This window comes from Neoarius graeffei, chromosome 18 (genome assembly GCF_027579695.1).
Source record: "Neoarius graeffei isolate fNeoGra1 chromosome 18, fNeoGra1.pri, whole genome shotgun sequence".
Lineage (NCBI taxonomy): Eukaryota > Metazoa > Chordata > Actinopteri > Siluriformes > Ariidae > Neoarius > Neoarius graeffei.
The window spans coordinates 50,950,552-50,978,381 of NC_083586.1; the positions used below are offsets into that span (position 1 = coordinate 50,950,552).

At 39.3% G+C, this 27,830-nt stretch overlaps 1 protein-coding gene across 2 annotated transcripts; it reads right to left on the bottom strand.

Annotated features, from left to right (window-relative positions):
- Window positions 1-1,918: 1,918 nt before the first annotated feature.
- pnpla4 (patatin-like phospholipase domain containing 4) lies at window positions 1,919-27,830 on the bottom strand. 2 transcript variants are annotated; one of them, XM_060898989.1, is made up of 7 exons: window positions 27,774-27,830; window positions 23,821-24,010; window positions 20,311-20,405; window positions 7,730-7,865; window positions 6,068-6,133; window positions 5,671-5,823; window positions 1,919-4,249 (listed from the first exon to the last, which is right to left on the bottom strand). In XM_060898989.1, the coding sequence occupies exons 2-7, from the start codon at window positions 23,998-24,000 to the stop codon at window positions 4,115-4,117; spliced, it is 765 nt and encodes a 254-aa protein (XP_060754972.1). In that variant the 5' UTR covers window positions 24,001-24,010; window positions 27,774-27,830; the 3' UTR covers window positions 1,919-4,114. The 2 variants fall into 2 exon arrangements, with proteins under 2 accessions (XP_060754972.1, XP_060754971.1); XM_060898988.1 differs by having other exon boundaries at window positions 27,743-27,809.

Here is a 27,830-nt window from a genome sequence, read left to right on the forward strand (position 1 = left end):
TGAGATGGACAGTATTGTACTAGTCAGTCACAACAAATTGCTGGAATTTTTTTGTTTTGATGTCAGATGATGTTCTTGAATTTTTTTTTGTCTTGCTTAAAGTAGTGTTGCTGTTGGGCAGTTATTAAGCTCGAGGTGTGGAACCGGGTTTTAAGCAGGTTGGATTGTCCTTTTTATTTTCTGAGCAAGCTGCATTTACAGCTATTCCATGGTCTTCCTGATGAACATACACATGCATGTGTGCACACACTGCTAGAGCTGGGTCAGAACACTACCATGCTGTTTTGTAGGGAGGAGTGTTACAATTTAAAAAAAAAAAATTGAAAATGACAATGGCTCTTTTTCAGTTCAGTTGTGTTTCATTTTGTAACATTCTACAAGGCTTTTATTCTACAGGTTCTACAAGCTAGTCAGTAAATCCAGTCGGTTGTTTCAGAGGCATTAGGTTTTGTAAGGGCTGTGGCAATAATACAACGTGTTAACAGAAAATGTACTTTTAATACTTTATTTTTAAAAGCAAATACTTCAGTACTTAAGTAAAACTTTGACTGTACAACTTTTCACTTGTATCGGAGTAATAGTTGACCAGTGGGATCTGTACTTTGACTTAAGTAATGAAGTTGGGTACTTTGTCCACCTCTGGACATAGCTAAGGTTTAGTGATTTGGCTGTTTAACTGGTGGAATCATGGCTCAGGTCTAGTGGTTTGGTCATTAAACTGGTGGAAATGGATCAATTCTAGTGGTTTGGTTATTTAATTCATGGAAGCATGACTTGGTTCTTATAAAGTTTCTTTGGCTCCAATTTGAGTTATCTAATGATAAATATCTAGCTACAGCCTGGTCTTCATAATTGCCCACAATACATGCACTAGAGCAAAAGTACCATCAATAATGGCTCCGCTTTGGTAGAACTTTCATAACAGGTTGCCTCATGTTGAATGTTCAACAAGAACAAAGAACACATTTTATCAAAAAGGTTGCCAAAAACGTTCCAGGTTCGGTACACAATTGTTTCCTGCAGAACAGAATTCCATCAGGCTGCTTGAAGCTAAGTTAAAGGTATATTTATGTATCCTCAATTTCTCTTTATCTTACCTTGTCTTCAATTCACACACACACACATAGCGGACTGCTAATCTTTCACCCTTCCCCGGGGAAACATAACCGGCTGGTGAAATCAAGGCCGAGCAAAATGGCTGTTCAGAGAAGGTCAGATGACTCGCAGAGTTCAAACGACCTCTCATGGTTACGCTTGTTCTCTGAACATGAAACCAAAGGACCTGCAGACAAATTCCTTTACAGTGTTATAAAATCTGGTGGCAGGAATCCTGCTGAGAGTTTTAGCTGGGGAAGATGGTGTTCTCAAATAAGACAGACTTCATCTTTGATTCTGCACTCCAGTAAGAGCTCGGTGAGGGCACATTCCTTCAGCTACACAACTTCAACCCCCACACAACTTATTTTTGCTTCCTGCTTTCAGAATGTCATGCTTAGGCTAAGCCAATTCTCTCTACATTGGCATCTCTGTTAAATCCAGAAATAAACTTCAAATATATTCAAACTTCAGCTGCCAGACTTGAGGCTTCTCGTACATAACATTACACCCAGACTGCAACAATTACACCAGCTGCCTGTTTTGAGTTTAGGACACTTTCCAAAAACCAGATCAGCCTCCACAGGGGGCAGGACGTGCGGGACCTCGAGAACAAGACACAATCTCACTGGGACTGTTGTTCTGTACTGCTTCAACCCAACATCTCTCTTCTCTCAATGTTATCTCCTCTGCGGAGAATCAGAAAGGTGTAAAATTATTACTACTGCTATTATTACATTAGAAACTTCAGATTTATGTAACATGAGTGGCAAAGGATACAAAGGAAATATGATCGAGGGATTTGGTAGCAGTTACCGGTAGGTTTTGCAAAATTTTCCACTTTATTTTTCACTCAGGCAAGGGATCTCAATGTTTGCAGACAAGGACCTCTTTAACTGTAAAATAAAATCCAATGATGAATGCAGTAAAACTAAAACACTAAGCTCATTATTTAAATACATACAATAATACATTGCCTTGCCTATTCTTTTTTTTTTTAAGAGCCAGAGATGTTTCATTGCTCAACTTTTCACTTCATTTTTATGGAAAAAAAACAAAACAAAAAAACACCTATCATTAGGTTCAGGTTCACTTTCATGGACGTGATTGAGGTTTGTAAACCAGCGACTTTTTGGTCCCAAAGCTGCTTCTCTAACCATGAGGCCATGACTTCTCAGCTAATAAACCCCAGCTTTTATCAATGGCCATAATCATGTATTTACTCTGATTGGCACCACACTGAAATCACACTCATCAGCTGGACCATGCCAAGCCACAGCATATGTGCTGCAGAGATACACTCCCTGCCCTCGGTCACCTAACCATTGCTTCAAATAGAGCACTCATGAGGGAATTATGATCAATCCCAGCCATCCAGCTGGTCATTTTTGGATATATCTGCCTGCAGTGCAAAAACTAATAAACTTAGTTGGACCAGTTTTCTAAAATATAAACCAAATACAGTAGTAATTTATACTGAATTGATTTTACTGAAGATGAATGGATGAACATGCAAATGTGTCTAATTGAGAAATCTGCCATGTCTGATGTGTTCCTAAGTTAATGAACAAAGTTCAATTTCTGACGACCTGCAACTTTTTTTTTTTGCATCACATGAGATCCAAGTCCCAATACACACCTCAAGAATCAAATTCCAGTCCATCACATTGTAGACCTCCTTTGCCATTTAGATACTGTTTACCCGAATGGTACCCAATATGGTTCAAATATGGTCCCTATTCCCAAAGACTTTTTGTTCCACATCTAACATTTCCAACGTTTTTCATCAACTAAACCCTCCCTGTGTCCAAAGTTGCTCACTTGTTCACTACTCCCTCTATAGGGAATTACGATATAGAGGACTATATAGTGAGCTCAATTGTAAAATGAAAAAAAAAAAAAACACCACACTCTTTCGGACACTACTCCATCATGCTGTTATTTACAATCACTGTCACGCAATTAAAATGCGCCAGATCAGTCGGCTGGTGGGTTTTCAAAATAATAAAATACATGCATGTATTTTTGTGATATTATACTGAGCATATTTCCCACATTAAATACAAAGTACCTGCATCTTTCAGTTCTTTTAAATCAAGGCTGAATACTTTCTTCTTTGCCGCTGCCTTTTATTAAAACAAATTTGAGACTTTTAATTTGATTTTTCAGCGCAACCGCAATGCATGATGAGATATATTGCTTTGGTTAATGACCATCATTGTACACTACTTTTTGTGATGCATTGTGGGATACTTTGAGTGCACTATATTGGGTACAAATAATCCTCACTAAGGTTTTGGACAGCACTACAAAATGGCGTCCTCACTATATAGTGCCCTATATAGCGAGTAGGGAGCGATTTTGGACATGGCCTGAAATGCTTGGCACACTGGCAGACATTAACCTACATAACCTATTAAATTAAAAAACAAAAAAACAAAAAAAAAAAAAAAAAAACAGGTTAAATATACAAATTTAATAATAAATAAAAATGTAAAAAAAACGGTAGGTCTCATCAGGGACTTCTTAGATGTGTTCCACAGACCTCACGTCAAGATCCATGGCACTGAGTAACTCATTTCAGAGAAAATCAAAATCATTTCCATTGCTTGTTCATTGCTCACAAGCTGACTGTTTTTAATGCTGCTTGTTGCTCATAAACAATAAACCAATATGCCATAACCACAAAACCATGCGTTAACACTTGATTCCAACGAACACCTTCCACTACCACCAAACACAAAAAAGCTTGGGGGGGAAAAAAGAAAAAAAAAAAAAGCAGCTCAGTCTGTGTGTAATTATAAAATTAAACTCTTATTTAAGAACTATTGTGTCAAAAGAATTTCCAGCATCAACCTATTCTGAGAATAAATGTACATATTATACAGTACACACACATCTTGCTTCAATTAAGACTTTACCCTTAAAATAACCCCCCAACAAACACTAAAACTTGCCTAAAAAACAAGTTCATTTATTATCTAGGTTAAATAAACTGAATAAAACAAAGCTGTGATTTTTACTCCTGTGTCCAGCCCTCTGTCCTGAGAAAGCGCAGTGCATCTTCATAGCCTTCTTGATGCAGCTCTTGCATTCGGAGCAGGGACGGTGGGAACAAGGCCTGGTTCAGTCGTTTGATGTTCTCAGTGGAAAGCTGAGAGAGGAATCAAAGCAAAGGCAAAAAGATCAGATCAGTGCTCTCCTTAATCCGAACACTACTGTGTGTTACATATATTCCTGTAAAACACCGAGGGATGTTGCTTGGGGAAGCTGTGGAACAGTAGTGAAGGTTATGAGTTTAAATCCCAGGCTTAGTCCGAATCAAAAGGAAAAAGAAAAAAAAATTGAGCGAATGAAGAAAAGGGGAGAAATCGAATCAAACTGTCGAACTGCAAAGGTGCCAATATTAATATTTTCCCCAGATGTGTGCCAGGCCACAGGCAGGTAAAAGTCTGGTGTGATCGCTGCTCAATAAGAAACAGCTCTTCTGTTTTTATCTGACCAAAAAGACAACAGTCTTGTCTGGTTGTTTTCAGTTAATTGAGATAAAAACATTGGAAAGCAAACATCATATCAAGCACCAGGCTTGTAGTACTTGAATCTGACTCATGCCCTGATTTTAAGGACTTGTGACTTGACTCTGACTCATGCATTAACTGCATTCAGACTCGTAAATTGGAGACGAAGACTCTGATTTTTTTTTCTTTATTTTTTGTAACATGCCATAATAATAATTTGGCACAAAATATTTATATCTACATTAAATTTTTATACCAATTTCGTGCAAGAGTGTCACACCTGCGCACCTTGGCATGTGCATCAGATAGACTTTTGGGTGCCAAGCGGACTCTCACGCACGCCATAAATGACTCGCACCTGCACAGGATTAAGGAGCAATCAGCGTGCCTATATAAAAACTGTGAAAACACACTTACTTTGCGAAGTATTGAGTTGCGTTGCTGACACATTACCGAGCCTTATTTCCTTGTTTGGCTTCCTGATTTCCTGTTTTTCGTCTTTGATTCTGCCGAGTCTACGATAGCCTGTTTGTGCCTCGCTCAACCTGTTGTGTTTTTCACCATTTTGCCTGCCGTTCTGGATTGTTTACCTGTCATCACTTGTATTAATAAAAGACACCTTCTGTACTTACATCCGTCTCCCAACCATCTCTGACAGAATACTTCACACTCCCTGACAAAGAGAAGCACATTCACCTGTTCATACGTCATGCTCAGGAACAAACTAACGTTAATGGTGCTGAAACAGCCACCGTCAAATGGTGCAGCTGGAGTGTCGGACTTGGACTCGACTTGAACACTGGGGACTTGAGTCTGGACTTGGACTTGAGGTTTAGGGACTCGACTACAACTTCATGTTTGAATTGGGTTTCCTTATTTTATTTATGTTCTCAGGCGTCTATCATGAAAAATCCTAAATAGTACATCTCAACCACAGAAACTGAAAATAGATTTTTTTCCCCCCATGTGAATCATATCTGATGTCTAACTGACACAGATGTAAGTAGATTGTCTAACAATATAAGAAAGCAGATAGCAGGCTAGCTGTAGGACTCACTGTAACCGTCATGTTCGCCAGTCTAAGGTTCAGCTTCTTGCGACCCGTGTGAGGCGGGCACACGTCTTGCGGGCCGCTGAATGGAGACACGGTGATGGTCCGTCCCATCGGAAGGATAGGAAGACTGTCAGTAAAACCCCCATCCATCCACTTCTACTGGAATGAAAAGCAAGTGTGTTTGCAGGAATGTAATAAAAGGCCAGAACCAATGATTTCAGTCAGACTTAATATAAACATCACCCAACATCACATATATGGACATGTGTACTGTTATGCCTTAAACTGAAGCGCAGAGACACAGCCACTGACTGCCTGCTGACAAACAGGCTGGAATTGACCATCCTGAAGCAATACACTATGAATCACTCACTCACTCTCTCACACACACACACACTACCTGGCCCTGGAATTCCACTGGCTTCACTCCTGCATACAGAGGAACAAAGCTGCTGGCCAGAAGAACCTGCAGGACGGAAACAGATAAGACACAGAGATCAGAGAAAGATCAGCAGCGGCGAGAAGGAGGAAGGCGCGGGAGGAAACAGCAGCGTGCAAGAGCAAACAGGAGGCGAAATAAATGCAGGCGCGTCAGAGCAGGAAGAAAGGAAGAGGATCACTAAAGGGAGAAATTAAGGAGAGCAGGAAGGAATGAGGGGGAAAATGCATATGGAAGAGAGAGAGAAAAAAAATGTAGAGCAGAAAAGAATGAGAAGGCAAAAAGGGAGAGAAGTAGAAAAGACCGGTCAACCAGGGAAAGAAAACAATGAATAACAATGGGGGAAATAGAAAGAAATAAATTGAAAGAAAGAAAAGGGGATGGGAAGGGATGGTTTAAAACAGGGAAAAAAGGATGAATTGAGGAAAGCATGAAGGAAAGAAAAGGACGCAGGAAGTGGAAAAATTGAAATAAAAGAACGAAAAGTTAAATTAAATAAAGGGATGATAGGAAGAAAGGACAAAAGGTTTAAATAAATAAAGTGCAAGAGGAAAAGTAAAAACGCAACAAGAAAGAAAGAAGAGTGCAGAATGAAGTTAAAAACTAAAAGGGAGGAAAAAAGGGAAGAAAGAAAAAGTGGAAGAGAAGTCAAAAAATAAAGTGACAAAAACAAAGAAAGAAATGGTGCAGAATGAAGAGTTAAAAATTAAATCAAGGGAGGATAAAAGACGGAAGGAAAAAAGAAAAAGAAAAGAGCAAGAAAAAACATGGAAAAAACTAAGCAACAAAGTGCAGAATGAAAAGTTAAAAATTGAATAAAGGGAGGATAAAAGAAAGAAAGAAAATAAAGCAAAAAGAAAGCAACTGTGCAGAACTAAAAGTTAAAAATGAAATAAAAGGGAAGAACAAGAAGCCTTTATGTCACATGTGCACTCAAGCACAGTGAAATTCCTCTCTGCATTTAACCCATCTGAAGCAGTGAAACACACACACACGAGCAATGACCGTGCACACACACACACACAAGCAAGCAATGAGCACACACACGAGCAATGAGCGCGCGCACCCACCCACCCAGCAGTGGGCAGTGATGCTACAGCGCCCGGGGAGCAGTTAGGTGCCTCACTCAAGGGCATTTCAGCCCAAGGCCGTCCCATGTTAATCTAACCTGCATGTCTCTGGACTGTCGGGGAAACCAGAGCACCTAGAGGAACCTCACACAGACACAGGGAGAACATACAAACTCCACACAGAAAGGCCCCAGTCAGTCACTGGGCTCAAACCCAGAACCTTCTTGCTGAGGCGACAGTGCTAACCACTACACCACCATGAGGATAGAAGAAAGGGATGAAAGAAAGAAAGATGTTAGATGGAGAGAAGCCGAATGCAAGAGAAGAGGAATAATAAAGCAGCTGCAGGAAGAGAGCACGTGAGAGACAGAGATGGAGGGAGAGACAGACGGGGAGAGAAAAGGAACAGAGTGTTAATAAAATCAGCGTGTCAGTGTGAAAGATCACATCGTGTGTTAAATTACTGCTTACAGCATCACTCACTGATGTGGTGTCGGCCGCCGCCTCACAGCCGATCTATAAATCACTCTGTTCTCCGGATGAGTGTGAATACCTGAATGAGGTGTTCTCTGGAGGGGAAGCTGGACACCACGCTGTTCCTCCCCGTCCTGCAGTTGGTTACAGAGACGTGGAGACGCTCGTTGGCCAACAGGTGAGCGTCGGGAGGCAGGATGTGCTCGATGCCACCTCTGGAGGCCGGGGACAAGACACACACTCGTTTGTCATCTCTGCATAATTAACAACATCGCCAATTCTCCCCAAACGCCGGCGCATAATTACACAATCTGCTTGGCCAAGCTGCTTCAGTCACAACACGGCAGGTGATGGAACTCAGGGTTTTGTTTTTTTAAACCAGAGAATAGAGGCCTTGATCACAGTTTATCTGAAGTCAAGGCAAGTTTTTTTTTTCCCCCCCTTTCTTTTTAACTGATTTTTTTTTGTATTAATTCCAATGTCACTTTTGTGTGTGTTCATATTTGAGCACATATCTCTCACACACACACACACACACACACACACACACACACACACACACACAGGAAGAACATTTTCATCCAGGTCTCTTCTTCGACTCTGACAGACCTAATAAGGCTGTGGTGGGAGATATGCCCTCTCTCACTGCGCCCAAAACGGCATCGCTGATTCATATTTCATGGCTCAGCGAAATGAATGCGTTTTGGAGGACGTGCATCGAGTTACCTCAAGGTCAAGATGGTCCTGTTCTCTTTCCGAAACACACACGCGCGTGCACACAATTATCTTGTAACCTCATAGCACAAGGACATTCTCTCGCTCAAACATCACCAGGCTGCTGCTGTTTAACAGGGCATCTTCCAGGGGTCCAGGAATAGAAAAGTACAAATAAATAAATAAATAAATAAATAAATTTGGTGTGCCAAACGCTGGGTCAGATGGAAAAAAACGGATGGAAGCGTGAATGAGCGTTTCACAGAGGTGATTAAGTTAACGTACAGGCTTTCGACGTCTGTTTTACGAGCCGTGTCTCACCAGCAGGGGGGAAACATGTGATAATGGTTGCACAATAAATGGAGGCTGACCGCCCATTTTGGCACTCAACTTCAAGGACCCTGAAACAAAAACGATATCAGCCGAGCTGTGATGGGTTCAGCTCTTGAGCTGAGGAGGGGAGGAGGATACAGTGTGCAGAAAACACACAGCTAGCATTACCATGGTCCTCTACTACAGTAATACAGAGAGCGGGAGAAAGAAAAAAACAAAACAAAAACACTCATTGCAGTCGCACAAGAAAATGTACTTGTACAGTGGATATAAAAAAAAAAAAAAAGTATACACACCCTGTTAAAATGATGGGTTTTTCTGATGTGTAAACAAAAAGAGACCATGCTAAATTATTTCAAAACTTTTCCCACCTTTAACATCACTTATCACCTGTACAATTCAGTTCAAAAACAAACAAACAAACAAACAAACAACAACAAAAATCAATCTGTTCAGGGAAAAACAAAAAACGTACAATGAGCTGGCTGCATAAGCTAATACTTTGCTGAAGCACCTTTTGGTTTAATTACAGCATTCAGTCTTTTTGGGTCGGAGTCGATCAGCCTGCCACATCTATACTTAGCAATATTTGCCCACTCTTCCTTACAAAAGCGCTCCAAATCTACCAGATTGCGAGGGCATCTCTTGTGCACAGCCCTCTTCAGGTCACTGCACAGATTTTCAATTGGATTTAGGTCTGGGCTCTGGCTGGGCCATTCCAAAACTTTTTTGGGGTCATTGTTGTGCTAAAACATGAAATTCCTCTTCATCCTCAGCTTTCTAACAGACACCTGAAGGTTCTGGGCCAAAATTGACTGGTATTTAAAACTGTTCATAATTCCCTCTACTTTGACTAAAGCCCCTGTTCTAGCTGAAGAAAAACAACCCCAAAACATGATGCTGCCACCACCATGCTTCACCGTGGGTATGGTATTCTTTTGGTGATGCACAGTGTTGTTTTTGTGCCAAACATACCTTTTGGAACTGTGGCCAAGAAGTTCAACCTTGGTTTTATCAGACCATAACACATTTTCCCACATGCTTTTGGGAGAGTTGATGTATTTTTTTTTTGCAAGATTTAGCAAGGCCTGGATGTTTTTTTTTACCCTACCTCACAGTCCAGACATGGACTTCATATGACTGAAACCCAGCAATAAGAGGGGTCAGAGGAAAATGCCCAGATTCGTGGTTCAAGCTTTTTTGCCAGGAAGACAGAGCAACTCTTTACAACCGTTGTGAGCAGAAAAGCATCTCAGCATGCAACAGCAGAACACATTGGGTTCCATTCCTGCAGTCAAGAACTGGAATCTTAGAATCAAGAACAAGTTCCTATTAAAGTGGCTGGCGAGTGAGTGTATCCTGCTCAGTCCTAAATAAATTTCCTGTCCTGGTGAAGCATTGTGACGGTTTCAAAACACTGAACACTCCAGGCTGTTAAATAAATGTCTCCTTTCAAAAAAAAAAAAAAACTTTTGTAATCCGTTCATTATTACTCTTCGATTTCCGCTGTATACACGTTCCTGTGTACGAGCTGTTACTATAGAAACAATAACATTGTCGAACAAGCTAATTGATATTTACCTATCGTTCACGTTACAGCCAGAACTAGTGCCCGAGCTCAGATCCATGCGTTCAAATTCCAATAATCCTGTAATAACACACACAAAAACTGTCCGACTAACAGAACTGAGGCTAATCCTTCGACTAAAACAAAGGAATAATTGCATTCTGAGCCCAATAATCACAAACACGATCCTTCTGCTTCTTTCTCTCCTCATATGGCATTTTGAGTTCATTCTGCAGAAGCTGATATTTCAGACTTACAAAAGTATAAGCAAGGTGACTGAAACCTCAGCCTCCACTGACCCCAGCTACTTGTTCCATTCTACTGGGATTCATAGGCATCTTGTTGCTACAGCAACACACACACACAAAGGTAAAAGCAATTCCCTGCATATGCCAAAGCTGCTTCTGATTCCATTTCACATGCACATGAAGAGTGATTGGGAGATCTGACAGACATACGAGTTGAGCAGGTTATGGTGTTAAGTTAAAGGACGTAACAAGGTGAAATATTTAAGGAATAAAAACACACTTAGGGGTGTGCCGTTTGAGGAAAATAATCAACAATAGTATGGTACGGGGTACGGTGTGGTGTTTCCCGAGTTACGGTTACCTACCACCAGGACTTTCAATCTGCTACCGTACCTCATTTAAAAAAAAAAAATCCATTGTGTACTTTTTATCCATTTATAGTTACATTTCATGTTTTGCAAAACAACAGAGTTCCTGTTATCACTTATGCTATCGCACCTCAACACTGTAGCTCTCTCACCAGAATGTTATTTTTTCCTTTTTTGAAGTGAATGAAACACAAACGTTATTATAGAATAGAACAGCACTGTAGTAAACTATTACTGATGTTTATATGTCGAATAATGACTCCTTATTAACCTCGCTCAGTCTTTATGGGAAAAGATCAGACCTCGGTCTTTTTGTATGGACCGAGCCATCTGATATTTACGGTAAAATAATATTTTCCCTGTGTAATTTAACTTTGTTACTTTTAAACTCAACATCGACAGCTACACACAGCGGCGCGACCTGGCAGCCAAAATTCACTCAAAATCTTCCGCTTTTAACGAAGCAAACCTCGCAGCCATGTTTGTTTACAAACAGTCACTCACTAGTGTTGAAGTCTTACATCTCCGACGTGTCTCTTTTCCAGTTTTTTGATGTCTGTTGGTCATACCTGTCAACTTTGAGGTTTGAAAAAAAGGGATATTTCCCAGATTTTAACTCAAAATAAGGGAAAATTTCGGAAAGTCGAACTTTCCGAAAATTTCAGAAAGTCGGTAATCGAACTGACTTTTCTTCACAAAATTAAATTCGTTCTGCCATTTGGGCAAGTAGCGGCAATACACCTTTTTTGGTTTTGCCTCGCTCCTTTCTTTATTCATGTCTCTAGTCTCACCATCTACTGAAACTCGCTCCCTGAGGAAAGAATTACGACCATCTTTTAGTTTTGTGAGAAGTTCCGAGCAGTGACCTTGGTCAGACCATAGATTTACATAGAAGACTAGATGCCTTGTCCCCGTTGCCCGTCAACGAAGTGGAACGTCCGCACATGGCGGCCATCTTACCTCAGACAGCTGGCTTACCCATTACATTGTGTTGGTAGCAATATGTACTTTTCAGATGACCGTAACTTCCTCAAATTTCAATCAATATTCAAACGGTTTGGTTTGTTATATAAAAAAAACAAACGGATGTATTTATGATAATGATGAATAATCATTTTATGTTTTAAAAAAATACGTATAGCTTGGCGAAAATATTTCAGTATACTACAGACTGTAAGACAGGATGCATGCTGAAATTCCTATGCTGTGAGAAGCCTAACACTGCATACTTATGGATAACTGCGGCCTTAGGACAAATAACCATACAATTTATTTCCAATTTTTAGTGAAAATATTTTTACATGTGATAGGGCCGTAGGGGAAGCTAAAGTTAAATAAACAGCTTACTCACTTCTGAAACTTCAGAAATACTTCATCCACCTCAAAAACCTAATGCACTCACAGCATAGCATAATAACAAATGCAAACTCACATCATAGCATAATAACAAATGCAAACTCACAGCATAGCATAATAACAAATGCAAACTCACATCATAGCATAATAACAAATGCACTGCCCGAGTAAGTAATAGTATAAAACAGTGACAGCGACTCACGGTAGTTTGTGACAAAAAAAAGCATTTAATTAATCACATGTGGTTATACTTCCAAGGATAAAAAGATATCTTTACATTTACAAAAAGAACATTCAAAGCTGATCATGTCAAAGTCAATATATGTTAGCACAGAAGATTGAAATTTCATTTGACTAGGCTCCAGTGTGCAGTTAAAATAAAACTAAATATACTGATATAAACATCTACAATTAAAAACACACACACAGACACACATCATCTTGTCATCAAAGTTAGTACTTTGATTTCCTGTAAATCATAATGTGAGTGCTGGGCTGTGCTTGCGCAAGTCTTCATACCACTTGTCTGTGGTAAGATGGCCGCCCTGTGCGGACGTTCTGGAATACGCGGTGAGGAATCTAGTCTTCTATGTAAATCTATGGGTCAGACTAGCGCTATGGTTCTGACAGTCTTCTTCACAGACATGCAATTAAAATCAATGTGTAATTACTAGACTGCCACCTGCTGTACTGGAGAGGGCGGGGACGCGAATTCATGGCCCGACTTCCTGCTGTAAACTCCTGTCAGAGGCACGTCATGAATTCTGGACCTACCGACTTTTATATAATGTGAAAATACAGGATATTTTCGGGAAAATAAAAATTAAAAAAAAGGGAAGACGGCGGGAAACAAGTCAAAATAAGGGATTTCCCGGGAAAAACGGGAGGGTTGACAGGTATGCTGTTGGTATGTCTGTTTTTCTCTTTTAAATATACATGTGTGAAGAATATATAATAAAAGTTTTTGTATCCTTTCAGATGTTCAGTTTCCAGTTTATTTAGTGCTTAAACCTAGCACTGGATTAGCCTCGTCGTCTTTCTTTCCCAGTTGACAAAGAAATGATTGTGCGCATGCACAGCAGAAAAGTTGTCTCATTGGATCTTCACATGAGCTCCGACGTGTGATGTGTTGTCTTGACAATGTGCAATATTATAACAATATTGCATGCTCATTCTCCATTGGGGAGAGTGGCGTAATACATGGAGGATAAGCGATATGATATTGCATGCAATCAATAAACCTGCTAGAAGGGAAGAGAACACGTTTTTATTCCATGGAAAAAGTGGTCTGTATGTACAGTGCCTTGCAAAAGTATTCATACCCCTTGAAATTTTTCCACATTTTTCCACCTTACAACCACGAACTTGAGTTTTTTATTGAGATTTTGTGTGATAGACCAACACAGAGTAGCACATAATTGTGAAGTGAAACGAAAATGATAAATTGTCTTCAAAATTTTAAACAAAAATCTGAAAAATGTGATGTGCATTAGTATTCAGCCCCCCTGCGTCAATACTTTGTAGAGCCACCTTTTGCTGCAATTACAGCTGCAAGTCTTTTGTGGTATGTCTCTACCAGCTTTGCACATCTAGACACTGAAATTTTTGCCCATTCTTCCTTGCAAAATAGCTCAAGCTCAGCCAGATTGGATGGAGAGCGTCTGTGAACAGCAATTTTCAAGTCTTGCCACAGATGCTCAATGGGATTTAGGTCTGGACTTTGACTGGGCCATTCTAACACATGAATATTCTTTGATCTAAATCCTTCCATTGTAGCTCTGGCTGTACGTTTAGGGTCATTGTCTTGCTGGAAGGTGAATCTCCTTCCCAGTCTCAAGTCTTTTGCAGCCTCCAACAGGTTTTCTTCCAGGATTGCCCTGTATTTAACTCCATCCATCTTCCCATCAACTCTGACCAGCTTCCCTGTCCCTGCTGAAGAAAAGCATCCCCATAGCATGATGCTGCCACCACCATGTTTCACAGTGGGGATGGTGTGTGTCGGGTGATAAGCAGTGTTAGTTTTCTGCCACACATAGCGCTTTGCATTTAGGCCAAAAAGTTCAGCTTTGGTCTCATCTGACCAAAGCACCTTCTTCCACATGTTTGCTGTGTCCCCTACATTTCTTATGCCTGTCTTTCAACAATGGCTTTCTTCTTGCCACTCTTCCAAAAAGGCCAGATTTGTGGAGTGTACGACTTCTAGTTGTCCTGTGCACAGATTCTCCCACCTGAGCTGTGGATTTCTGCAGCTCCTCCAGAGTGATCATGGGCCTCTTGGCTGCTTCTCTGACCAGTGCTCTCCTTGCTCGCTCTGTCAGTTTAGGTGGATGGCCATGTCTTGGTAGGTTTGCAGTTGTGCCATACTTTTTCCATTTTTGAATGATGGATTGAACAGTGCTTCTTGAGATGTTCAGAGCTTGGGATATTTTTTTATAACCTAACCCTGCTTTAAACTTCTCCAGAACTTTATCCCTGACTTGTCTGGTGAGTTCTTTGGTCTTCATGATGCTGTTTGTTCTTCAGTGTTCTTCACAGAACAAGTGTATTTATGCTAAGAGTAAATTACACACAGTAGGACTCTTAACTAATTAGATGACTTCTGAAGGCAACTGATTGCACTGGATTGTATTTAGAGGTATCAGAGTACAGGGGGCTGAATACTAATGCACACCACATTTTTCAGATTTTTATTTGTTTAAAATTTTGAAGACCATTTATCATTTTCGTTTCACTTCACAATTATACGCTACTCTGTGTTGGTCCATCACATAAAATCTCAATAAAAACTTAAGTTCGTGGTTGTAAGGTGGAAAAATGTGAAAAAGTTCAAGGGGTATGAATACTTTTGCAAGGCACTGTATAATAATTTCCCATAAAGACTGAGCAAGCGAGGATAAGGAGTTTATTACATGGCTTTTTTATTTCTAAGATTAAAACAGACGGTCATTATAAAGAGGTGCGACACTGCTTTCAGTCACACCTGTGGCAGATTCAGAGGTATCGTCGAATATCAAATCGTCGCCTTATGAATCGTATCGGGCCATGACAGATTCAGCGGCGTCATTGAAGATCAAATCGTTGCCTTATGAATCGTATCAAACTACTGCAGATTCAGCGGTATCATCGAATACCGAATCCTTGCCTTATGAGTCGTATTGAATCGTAGCAGATTCAGCAGTATTGTCAAATATCGCATCGTTGCCTTATGAATCGTATCAGACCGTAGCAGATTCAACAGTATCATCAAATATCGAATCATTGCCTTATGAATCATATCGAACTACTGCAGATTCAGTGATATCGTTGAATACCGAATCCTTGCCTTATGAATCGTAGCAGATTCAGCAGCATCATCAAATATCGAATCGTTGCCTTATGAATCATATTGAATTGTATTTGTAACATAGTTGAGTCACGCATGCAGAATAAACTAACAGTTTCAAAACTGAATTTCTGTTCACAGTTAGCCATTTCTGAATGCTCTTCATTGCTCATTTCTTGAATAACTCTGACTCGTTTGCCTTTTGTGTTTCAGCCGTTTTTGAGTTCCAATTAATCTTTTTTTTTTGTAATTTTGTTTATTTATTGCAACATTGAGAGCCTGCACCTTGGAAAGTCAGTCTGTAATCACCCACGGGCATTACGGGGAAAATTCTGCCTGCCAAGGAACCAATCAGAGTGCACGATTTTACAGGAAGTAGCTTGTGCTATATAAGTAGTGAGCAATATTGAGCATTTCCAAATACATGTAACTATTATACAGTTATAAAATTGAAAAACATGGCCAGGCTAGTGACCACAAAATGGAGGTTCATCAAGCCATCATTGATATTTCTGTTCAAGTTGACATCAGTGTGAGAATACACTAAAATGGTGCTGAAAATGTAATCATTCCACTGCTATTGAATAGAGGCTTTCAACATGAGACCCCGCTGATTGCACCTGGTTGAAAATCAAGTGTTCTTGGCTCAATACGCTGCATTCTGTACTGATAGCTCATACTGTTGAGAGCCCATTATGTCAGCTTTCATCAACTCATAACGGTTCAATGCTATATACAAGTCTTAGGCGCCCTATTATTGGTTATAGACTATTTTATAACTCCTACAGTATGGAACCATGACAAAAACACTTTATAGATTCCAAACATTAGGTTTTCCAGTACAAAATTAAATGTTACACAAAGAAAAAAAAAAAATTTCATATCAGTAAAGAAAGCAGCATATTACATAAGAGCACTTTTCAGATTAAAAAAAGAAAACATAAAGGCTACTGGGCTTTGCTGCAAAATTAAGAAGCAAGTGAGACAGTCCATGGCTGTGTCTGAAATCACTCACTCATTCACTACTCCCTACTCACTATCTAGGGAATTCTATATAGAGGACTGAGCTCATTGGTAAAATGAAAAAAAAAATGCTTTCGGACATTACGCCGCTGCACCGTTATTTACGTCGTTACTGTCGCACAATTAAAACGTGCCAGATCAGTCAGCTGGTGAGTTTTCAAAATTATACACACATGTATTTGTAATAAATCCATATTATACCGAGTGTATAATTTCCCACATTAATAAAGACAAAGTACTTTGTGTCTGCTGCATCTTTCAGTTCTTTAAAATCAAGGCTGAATCCTTTCTTCTTTGCCGCTGAGTTTTATTAAATCAAATTTGAGAGTTTTGATTAATTCGTCACTCTGCACTCTAACTTATTCTTGGATTTTATCTCCATCTTATTTTATTTGAGCTTATTTTTCTATTCTCTTACTCATACTTGCCAACCCTCCTGATTTCGGCGGGAGGCTCCCGATTTTAGCCTCCGCCTCCCTATCGTATTTGTTAAAAACTGGATAATCTCCCGGTTTTGGGAAATCCCTACCGCCAAGTTAAAAATATTCCAGATTACGTCCAATCAGAATCGTATGAGAAACACTGCTGACGTCAACTGATTTTTAACCAATCAACGAACAGAACGACAGTCACTTCTGTAATGTAGGATTCACCCAGGCTGTCCGACATTTTTTACAAGCAGTCATTCATCATGGCCACTAAACCCAATACCGAACGGCAAAAATATGAATGCAAATACCAGGTTGCATGGGAGAATGAATTTCCATGGATAAGCAAATGTTCGCCCTGTGATGACCTGGCGACTTGCCCAGGGTGTACCCCGCCTTTCGCCTGTAGTCAGCTGGGATAGGCTCCAGCTTGCTTGCAACCCTGTAGAACAGGATAAAGCGGCTAGAGATAATGAGATGAACGTTTTAAGTGAAAGTTTACAAGTGAATTATCTGGAAAGTGATTGATTTTGATAGCGTTTTGAGGTTTTCAGTGAAAGATTACTAGTGAGTATATTTTGGTCGTACTAAAATTTTGCATTCGAGTGAATGTCTTTGTGGAGTATATTTTGATAGTATGGTAGTATTTATAGTGCATTTTTTAAATTTTGTTTGAAAACTTTCAAAGTTTTCTAGTGCTTTTTAAAAATTCTGTTGGAAAGTGTTTAGTGAGAGAGACGCATTTTAGTAGTACTAAGACACTGCAGTATTTATTTAATTGGGTTGTTACCATTTTGGTTAAATCTTATTAAAATTTTATTCAATTTATATATACACGATATAGTTCTCTGTATTTTTACATGAGCTTACAGAAGGAAAACGCATTTGATGCAATCCAATAATACTTTCACTGTGACCATTTTAAGAAATTATAAACATTCTTCTAAAGCATCACTTGTGTTATTTTCTGCAGGTCTCTGTACTGCATGTATACAATATTCAGGCAGGAGATTTTTCAGCTAAAAATCTGATTTAAGACTTCCCTTTCATTGTTATTCTATTAAAATTCAAGACGAGCATTATTTCAGATTTTTCACTCTGAGCTATCTCATGCCTGATACATGAATCCCATAACCTATAGTAATTGATAGAACAATATCAACAATTCGGGGCGGCACGGTGGTGTAGTGGTTAGTGCTGTCGCCTCACAGCGAGAAGGTCCGGGTTCGAGCCCCGTGGCCAGCGAGGGCCTTTCTGTGCCGAGTTTGCATGTTCTCCCCGTGTCCGCGTGGGTTTCCTCCAGGTGCTCCGGTTTCCCCCACAGTCCAAAGACATACAGGTTAGGTTAACTGGTGACTCTAAATTGACCGTAGGTGTGAATGGTTGTCTGTGTGTCAGTCCTGTGATGATCTGGCGACTTGTCCAGGGTGTACCCTGCCTTTCGCCCATAGTCAGCTGGGATAGGCTCCAGCTTGCCTGCGACCCTGTAGAACAGGATAAAGCGGCTAGAGATGATGAGATGAAAATCAACAATTCAAAAACTCTTTAATTGTATAAATTTCAAATGGTTTGCAATTAATTGGGATCCACTGTTTTTATTATTTCAACCGCACATCATACCTTCATCCAACTGAATGTCGTTCACGCACTTTTCTCCCCCGTGAGAATTTTGAAAAGTTGGCAAGTCTGCTTAGTATTTTTAATTGTACTTGAATGTCCATTTAGAATGTTTCTTCCTCCGTCCCTTCACCCCCACTGTCAGTTGTACACTACTTCACAGTGCATTGTGGGATACGATGAGTCCAATTTTAAGGGTGTAATAATTCTCACAGCACTACAAAATGGCACACTCACTATATAGTGAGTAGTGAGCGATTTTGGACACAAAGTGTCCAGAAGAACTGTTGCTGGTTCTGCAAGATGCTCAGTAAAACCTACAGCTCATTTCCTTATCAAACTGCACTCATTGTGCCTGGGACTATTTTTATTTTTTTTTTAAAGCAAAGGGTCATCTCGCACCAAATATTGATTTTTTTTCATGCATTACTGCTTACTGATCTTTATGGGTTTTATTTTTTAAGTGTTCAAACATTTAATTTCATTATTTTTGATGGCATCTTTGCTCTACAGCATTTCATTGCATGCGCCTAAGACTTTTGTACTGTACTGTATGTGTATGTGTGTGGGGGAGAAACCAGTCAAAAGTTTGGAATCTCATCTCATTATCTCTAGCTGCTTTATCCTGTTCTACAGGGTCGCAGGCAAGCTGGAGCCTATCCCAGCTGACTACGGGCGAAAGGCAGGGTACACCCTGGACAAGTTGCCAGGTCATCACAGGGCTGACACATAGACACAGACAACCATTCACACTCACATTCACACCTACGCTCAATTTAGAGTCACCAGTTAACCTAACCTGCATGTCTTTGGACTGTGGGGGAAACTGGAGTACCCGGAGGAAACCCACGCAGACACGGGGAGAACATGCAAACTCCACACAGAAAGGCCCTCGCCAAGTTTGGAATCACCTTATTAATTAAAAGTCACTTCATGTATTAAAGTAATGATGGATGTTGCTTCTCTTTACTTAATCGAGCACTTCTTGACATAATATGGACTACTATGGAGTTCAAAACTCATGCGGATCAGGCGTTTCAGGTAGTGGCACCAAGACTGTGGAACACACTCCCGCTTTCCTTACGGTGTACTGACTCCATTGACTCTTAAAAAGCAGCTGAAGACATTTGTATACAGAAAAGATTTTAATTAATTAAATTGGTGTTTCACAGTGTATTGTGTTTTACTTTATTTTATTGTGTTTTATCTGTGAAGCACTTTGTGATTATCTGTGAAAAGTGCTATATAAATAAAATGTACTTACTACAGTTGTGATGTAGAATAGGGCTATTTACTGTATATTTACTATTTACCATTTACTGTTAGATCTCAAATGCATTAAGGCGGCAAGAAACTCATCCACTAATTACCTTTTGACGAGGCACGCCTGTGAATTGAAAAGCATTCCAGGTGACGACCTCATGAAGCTAGTTAAGATAATACTAATAGTGTGTAAAGCATCATCAAGGTAAATGCTGGACACTTTGAAGAATCTAAAATATGAAGTACATTTTGTTTACCACCTAGTTCCATATATTATTTCATAGTCTTCATGTCTTCAGTATTGCTCTACAATGTAGAAAATACAAAATACGGAAAAACCTATGAATTAAAAAGAGTAGAGCAGGGCTGTACAAACTTTTGACCGGTACTGTATGTGTGTATTTTGCAGAAGATTCCTCACCTCAGCTCAATCATGAAGTTATATCCAGGCGTCATCGCACCAAGCTTCTGTTTTCTGACATTGCTGGCAAATCTGTAAGTAAATTCTTTACAATGCTGGAGGAGAAAAGAAGACAAGAGTTAAACAGTTTCAGCAAAAGGTTTGATCGAGAGACATGATCTCAAACTGAAGCCTGAACGGAGTTGGATTAGTTTCATCATCGTCGTGTCACCGTTATTGCTGTTTTTAGCATTCATTCTTGTTGTCAGTGACATCATTGCTGCTGCTTTTTTTGTCATTGGTTCCTTTATCGTTGTTGTCGTGACTTGTTAGCTGGTGAACTAAAATACTAGTTAAAAAAATATGACGTGCGTTTCAAAAAAAAGGTCTCAAATATCGCAAAAATGTTTTTAACGCTCACGAGGTGGTTTCTCAGCCGACTCAATAAAGCAATATTTTGCAAAATTGAATCGTATTTACAGTGGTGCTTGAAAGTTTGTGAACCCTTTAGAATTTTCTATATTTCTGCATAAATATGACTTAAAACATCATCAGATTTTCACACAAGTCATAAAAGTACATAAGGAGAACCCAGTTAAACAAATGAGACAAAAATATATTATACTTGCTCATTTATTGAGGAAAATGATCCAATATTTCATATCTGGAAGTGGCAAAAGTATGTGAACCTGTAGGATTAGCAGTTAATTTGAAGGTGAAATTAGAGTCAGGTGTTTTCAATCAATGGGATGACAATCAGGTGTGAGTGGGCACCCTGTTTTATTTAAAGAACAGGGATCTATCAAAGTCTGATCTTCACAACACATGTTTGTGGAAGTGTATAAAGGCACGAACAAAGGAGATTTCTGAGGACCTCAGAAAAAGCGTTGTTGATGCTCATCAGGCTGGAAAAGGTTACAAAACCATCTCTAAAGAGTTTGGACTCCACCAATCCACAGTCAGACAGATTGTGTACAAATGGAGGAAATTCAAGACCATTGTTACCCTCCCCAGGATTGGGCACCAACAAACAAACAACTCGGACATAACTCAGTAAAAAAAAAAAAACCACCAAGGAGCGACATGCGCGATATATCCTAAAAGAACAGAAAAGATTAAGAGCAGAGAGCACTGAAGCTTTGTTTCTGTTATCAGAGGAACCCAGTCCTGTGTAAAATGTCACCATGGAGCCAGAGTGTAGCAATGAACCAATGTTCAAGATAGTTTTACACACACAGACTGAACTTTACAACAGCTGCATGCATGTGAAATGGAAATAAATCGACTAAGACAGGAAAAACTATTTTGGATAAAATTGTTACTATCCGTTGCACACTTCTCAGCCTGTGTGACTTAGTTGTGCCTTTTGAATCGAGAGTAAATGAAGAGGGAACTGAACATTAACTGTTTATTGAAATTATTATTACAAGGATGATTATAGTTACTATATGACCACAGCTACAACTGGAATGTGCTGATTCTGTTAGTGTTTGTAATTATTGTACCATCCACTATTAGATAAAATCAAAATAAAATCTTACAACATTGTTTGAAAGTCTAGAGCAAGGTATTTTGTTGCTTTACAAATAACACTTAAGATATTAACAATAATAAGTATCAATGATAGAGTGCAGATATCTGTGTAACTACAGTGGTGCTTGAAAGTTTGTGAACCCTTTAGAATTTTCTACATTTCTGCATAAAGATGAGCTAAAACGTCATCAGATTTTCACACAAGTCCTAAAAGTAGATAAAGAGAACCCAGTTAAACAAATGAGACAAAAATATTATACTTGGTCATTTATTTATTGAGGAAAATAATCCAATATTACATATCTGAGTGGCAAAAGTATGTGAACCTCTAGGATTAGCAGTTAATTTGAAGGTTAAATTAGAGTCAGGTGTTTTCAATCAATGGGATGACAATCAGGTGTGAGTGGGCACCCTATTTTATTTAAAGAACAGGGATCTATCAAAGTCTGATCTTCACAACACATGTTTGTGGAAGTGTATCATGGCACGAACAAACGAGATTTCTGAGGACCTCAGAAAAAGCGTTGTTGATGCTCATCAGGCTGGAAAAGGTTACAAAACCATCTCTAAAGCGTTTGGACTCCACCAATCCACAGTCAGACAGATTGTGTACAAATGGAGGAAATTCAAGACCATTGTTACCCTCCCCAGGAGTGGCAGACCAACAAAGATCACTCCAAGAGCAAGGCGTGCAATAGTCGGCGAGGTCACAAAGGACCCCAGGGTAACTTCTAAGCAACTGAAGGCCTCTCTCACATTAACATTAGCTAATGTTCATGAGTCCACCATCAGGAGAACACTGAATAACAATGGTGTGCATGGCAGGGTTGCAAGGAGAAAGCCACTGCTCTCCAAAAAGAACATTGCTGCTCATCTGCAGTTTGCTAAAGATCACGTGGACAAGCCAGAAGACCATTGGAAAAATGTTTTGTGGACAGATGAGACCAAAATAGGACTTTTTGGTTTAAATGAGAAGCGTTATGTTTGGAGAAAGGAAAAACACATAAGAACCTTATCTCATCTGTGAAACATGGTGGTGGTATTATGGTTTGGGCCTGTTTTGCTGCATCTGGGCCAGGACAGCTTGCCATCATTGATGGAACAATGAATTCTGAATTATATCAGCGAATTCTAAAGGAAAATGTCAGGACATCTGTCCATGAACTAAATCTCAAGAGAAGGTGGGTCATGCAGCAAGACAACGACCCTAAGCACACAAGTCGTTCTACTAAAGAATGGTTAAAGAAGAATAAAGGTAATGTTTTGGAATGGCCAAGTCAAAGTCCTGACCTTAATCCAATCGAAATGTTGTGGAAGGACCTGAAGCGAGCAGTTCATGTGAGGAAACTCCCCAACATCCCAGAGTTGAAGCTGTTCTGTACAGAGGAATGAGCTAAAATTCCTCCAAGCCGGTGTGCAGGACTGATCAACAGTTACTGGAAACGTTTAGTTGCAGTTATTGCTGCAAAAGGGGGTCACACCAGATACTGAAAGCAAAGGTTCACATACTTTTGCCACTCACAGATATGTAATATTGGATCATTTTCCTCAATAAATAAATGACCAAGTATAATATTTTTGCCTCATTAGTTTAACTGGGTTCTCTTTATCTACTTTTAGGACTTGTGTGAAAATCTGATGTTTTAGGTCATATTTATGCAGAAATATAGAAAATTCTAAAGGGTTCACAAACTTTCAAGCACCACTGTAATTCACATAACATGGTCTGAAGAGCAAATGCTACGTTTTTGAAAAAGAGTTCTCTGTAAGAGCTCATCATGGGAGGAGAAAACCTGGCTTTAATTGCATAACATCACTCAATGGAAACACAAACCATTTGCTGTTGCGCTTTGTTGAAACGTCAAAACAATTTCTATTTTGCTACAATGGAAACTCAGCTACTGTTGCCCTTCTTGTTGTTTGCTTAATCGTCGTCATTGTTGCTTCTGCTTTTGTTATGGTTGTTTTAATTCTTAATGCCTCTGTGCTTAACTTTACCTCCAGCTTGTCAGGAGCTGTGATGAGAACAGCAGCCACCAGAGCTCCAGCTGATGCCCCAGCGCAGGCTCTCAAACACGACAGCAGCCTGTGCCCATGTGTGAGGACAGCATCGACTACACCTAGTTGATAGATACCCAGAAATCCGCAAGCACTGAAGGACAAGTTGACCACCACCATCACTGCATCCCTGCAGGGAAATCATTATGATTTACACATTACAATTTTAGCTTTCAGTCAAGCCATCCCCATTTTACTGTGATTCCACCTAATAGGTACATCCTGTGAGGCGAAGTACACGAGACAAGACCAATGCTCTGTCGACTGGAAATTTTTATGTAACTTTTTTTTTTTTTATTCTATCCACATTCACTGGATATGAACAATCGTGTGCTCTGGCTACTCTACAACTCGTCTATCAGCTCATATATCGTGAGTAGAGAAAAACAAAATGGCGGAGTGTGTTGCTGAACCAACTGAGGACTAAATAAAAACTCTACTCGAAAACACCCCCCCCCAAAAAAAAGAAAAAATATGGAATGAAAGTATTTGATGGTAAGAATATCTTTTTTTTTTTTTTTTAAAGGCATTTTTCACAAATTGCTTTAAAGAGCCTTCATCTTTAAGCATTAAAATTGTTACATTTTTTTCAACTGGTTCAAAAGCTCAAAGAAATTTGAAAATTACAGAACTGAAATGTTCAAGGAAGAATTAAATAAACGTCTAAAGCTATTCTATACCTTGACACGACAGCAAGATGGCATTTTCTACCAACAAAACACTAAAGTCAATTCCTGAAGTCATCGATAGGTTAAGAAGTCCGTCTAAGTGGAAATGATTTTGTCGGACGTTTTGTATAACGTTTTATCAAATTTGCAAAAAGTAAAAATAAAAATGCTCCGTTTCTCAAAATCCAGTGAAAGTGGACAGAATAAAACAGCTATTCCACTCAATACCGTTGTACATGGCTTATAGACAACTCACCGTTTTGTGCCTTACCGGCTATCAGCTCATGTACGACTCGATTTTGCGGATAGATAGATGGATAGATAGATAAACAGATAGATAAACAAATTCATGTCTGAAGATTCTCAGTCATCCAGGTCATAGTAAACTGTGGGTGGTAGAAGAGGGCAACTGGACTTGTTTGAAGATTCTTGAAAACGTTTCACTTCTCATCCGAAAGGCTTCCTCCGTTCTGTCTGACTAATAGGGAGTATCAGGTATTTATCCTCTCATGGATCATCATAGAATCAGAATTCTGACGGCTGCATAGTAGGTGGCTGATAAATGATGTCTTAGACCCCCTTAGATGTCTTGTTAATAAACAAATTAACAAATAGTCAATATTGACAAGTGTGCAAAGCTACCGTTCCAGTGCAACAGCTGTATTTCAGGAAACTGTCATATCCACATTGTAGTATTGTAATGCTGCAAGTTTTCACATATAAAAAAAAATGGTTAAAAAAAAAAAGATAATAAATTATGTCCAGATATCCACCCAAAACACGTTGTTATATAAGGAAACCGAGAATCATAGCTCTCAGGGGGAAAACTTCTGGAAATTTAGATTTGGACAAATTTTGCAGTAAAATATCATCGAGCTACAATTCATAAAATAAAATCAACACTAAAAGTGTATTTTTTTCTCCTTTCATTTTGAGATCTATTCGATAAGTCTAAAAAAACATTATTAAAATATTTAGATAACAGATAGATAGATAGATTTACTTTATTGATCCCAAGCTGGGAAATTGTTTAACTGTTTGTTTCACTATATTGTACTGTTAGAAGTTAAGTGTCATTTATATCGAGTTTGTCAACAATTATTATTTTTTATATAATTAATTTTAATATAATTGTAATCAGTGTTGGGAGTAAAGCGTTACAAAAATAACAAATTACTGTAATGCATTGCTTTTTGCAGTAACGCAGTAATGTAAGGCATTACAGAAAAAAAAAATTGGTAATATTTTATTCGGTACAAATGTCGGTAACGCGCGTTACAATGCATTTTTAACCTGGAATGAAGTGGTGGGCTTTTTTTTCCCCTTCACACAAATTCGCCAAAATCACGCGAGATCAGCAGAGGTGAAACGTCCGCGCAAAATGTTTCGCTTCCTTTTCCTTTAGGCTAGTCAGACAGGAGAGAGAGAGAGATGAGTGAACCTGCAGCTGACCTAACGTTGGATAGCACATTCTCCAGATGGGCACACGCCCATTACTTTAAGTTTGTGAAAAATAAGGATGTGAAGAACATCGTAGTCAAATGCACTTTGTGTGCTAAACCTAAAGAACTGTCCACTTCCCGAAATAGCACCAGTAATTTAACTAAGCATTTCCAGAGGTGCCATAGTAACATGAAGTTAGCAAGGAAGCAAGTGGAGAATGAGAGTGGTGATAAAATCACAAAACAGCCAAAATTAATGTTCTGCCGCTCTGAGATGCTACTTCAGCCTAAGGAGGTTAGGAGACTTGTGGCAGAGTATGTTGTTGAAGATATGCTGACAGTTTGTTTACATTTTTGTCCTGTACAAGTGAGGTTTTTTTTTTTTTTCTGGTTGGAAGTCAGAATAAAGTGATTGAGCTGCCTTTCCTTCGAGGGCTAATATGCCTAAGCACTTCAATATCATTAAAAGCACTTTGATTTTGTTATTTCTAATTCTGTTTTTCGAAATGTGACTGGGTAACCTCATTTCATCTCATTATCTCTAGCCGCTTTATCCTGTTCTACAGGGTCGCAGGCAAGCTGGAGCCTATCCCAGCTGACTATGGGCGAAAGGCAGGGTACACCCTGGACAAGTCGCCAGGTCATCACAGGGCTGACACATAGACACAGACAACCATTCACACCTACAGTCAATTTAGAGCCACCAGTTAACCTAACCTGCATGTCTTTGGACTGTGGGGGAAACCGGAGCACCCGGAGGAAACCCACGCGGACACGGGGAGAACATGCAAACTCCACACAGAAAGGCCCTCGCCGGCCACGGGGCTCGAACCCAGGACCTTCTTGCTGTGAGGCGACAGCACTAATCACTACACCACCGTGACGCCCACTGGGTAACCTCATATAGCTAATAGTCATTGTCTAGCTGTGATTTAAAAGGCTTGTGTTTTTTTTTTTCAGGCCAGTTTTATTGTAGGCTACGATTTGCCATATGTTCATTTTTGTTAAATTTCTGAAATGGAGTCATATCCCTTAGGGCTAATCTTTTTTTTCTTTTAATGAAGCATAAACTATGCTTAATGCTGTAAACTTGAAAACAATAAAGGCATAGAAATGCTAATTTTGTATCCTGTCATATCTTTAGACATTACAATACAGTTCAATTAATGTTAATATGAATAGGCCTAAAGTTACAGTATTTCTATCACAGTTTGCCAGACTTTCACCTTTTGTCTGTTCTTGCGATGATTGTTCCTTGTATTGTGCCCTGAGCCATCACTGTGGCTATTACAGTATATTCTACTGTTTTTAACCATAAGCCTAGCTCAGTCAGATACCACATCACCTTCCACTGGATGTGTGATGAGCTAATTGAGCGTCTTGAGCTACATTTAGATTGCCAAATCCATACTTCCAGTTATTTTGGTGAGAGTAACTTAAAAGTAATGCAATAGTAGTGTAATGCCTTACATTTTAAATACAGTAATATTGTAATGTAACTAATTACTTTAAAATGACAGTAACAAGTAATAAATAAGGCAAAACAGTTTTGAAGTAACTTGCCCAACACTGATTGTAATATAATTGTACACTTATTAATTAATCAAACCTGCTCAAGTTCAAACGAGTGACATTTACACTAACTAAGATGAATGAAAGTTTGGAGTAACTCAGAAAGAAAAAAAATGTGTCAAATAAATAAATTAATTAAAATATATATATATTTTTAATGTATGTGGAAGTTATCTTCACCTTCACTTATTTACTCCCCCAAATGACTCACCATCACTCAGCACAGCCACCTGACCGCATTTAAACTTGCAGACCTTTTTAAACCGCG

Excerpts from the sequence above, each read along its gene's own strand:
- pnpla4 (XM_060898989.1), bottom strand. The coding sequence starts at position 24,000 with ATGGTGGTGGTCAACTTGTCCTTCAGTGCTTGCGGATTTCTGGGTATC. Across the intron at positions 20,406-23,820 it reads CAGCTCCTGACAAGCTGGAG|CATTGTAAAGAATTTACTTA; the intron begins GTAAAGTTAAGC and ends TTTCTCCTCCAG. Across the intron at positions 6,134-7,729 it reads CCAGAGAACACCTCATTCAG|GTTCTTCTGGCCAGCAGCTT; the intron begins GTATTCACACTC and ends TCCGTCCTGCAG.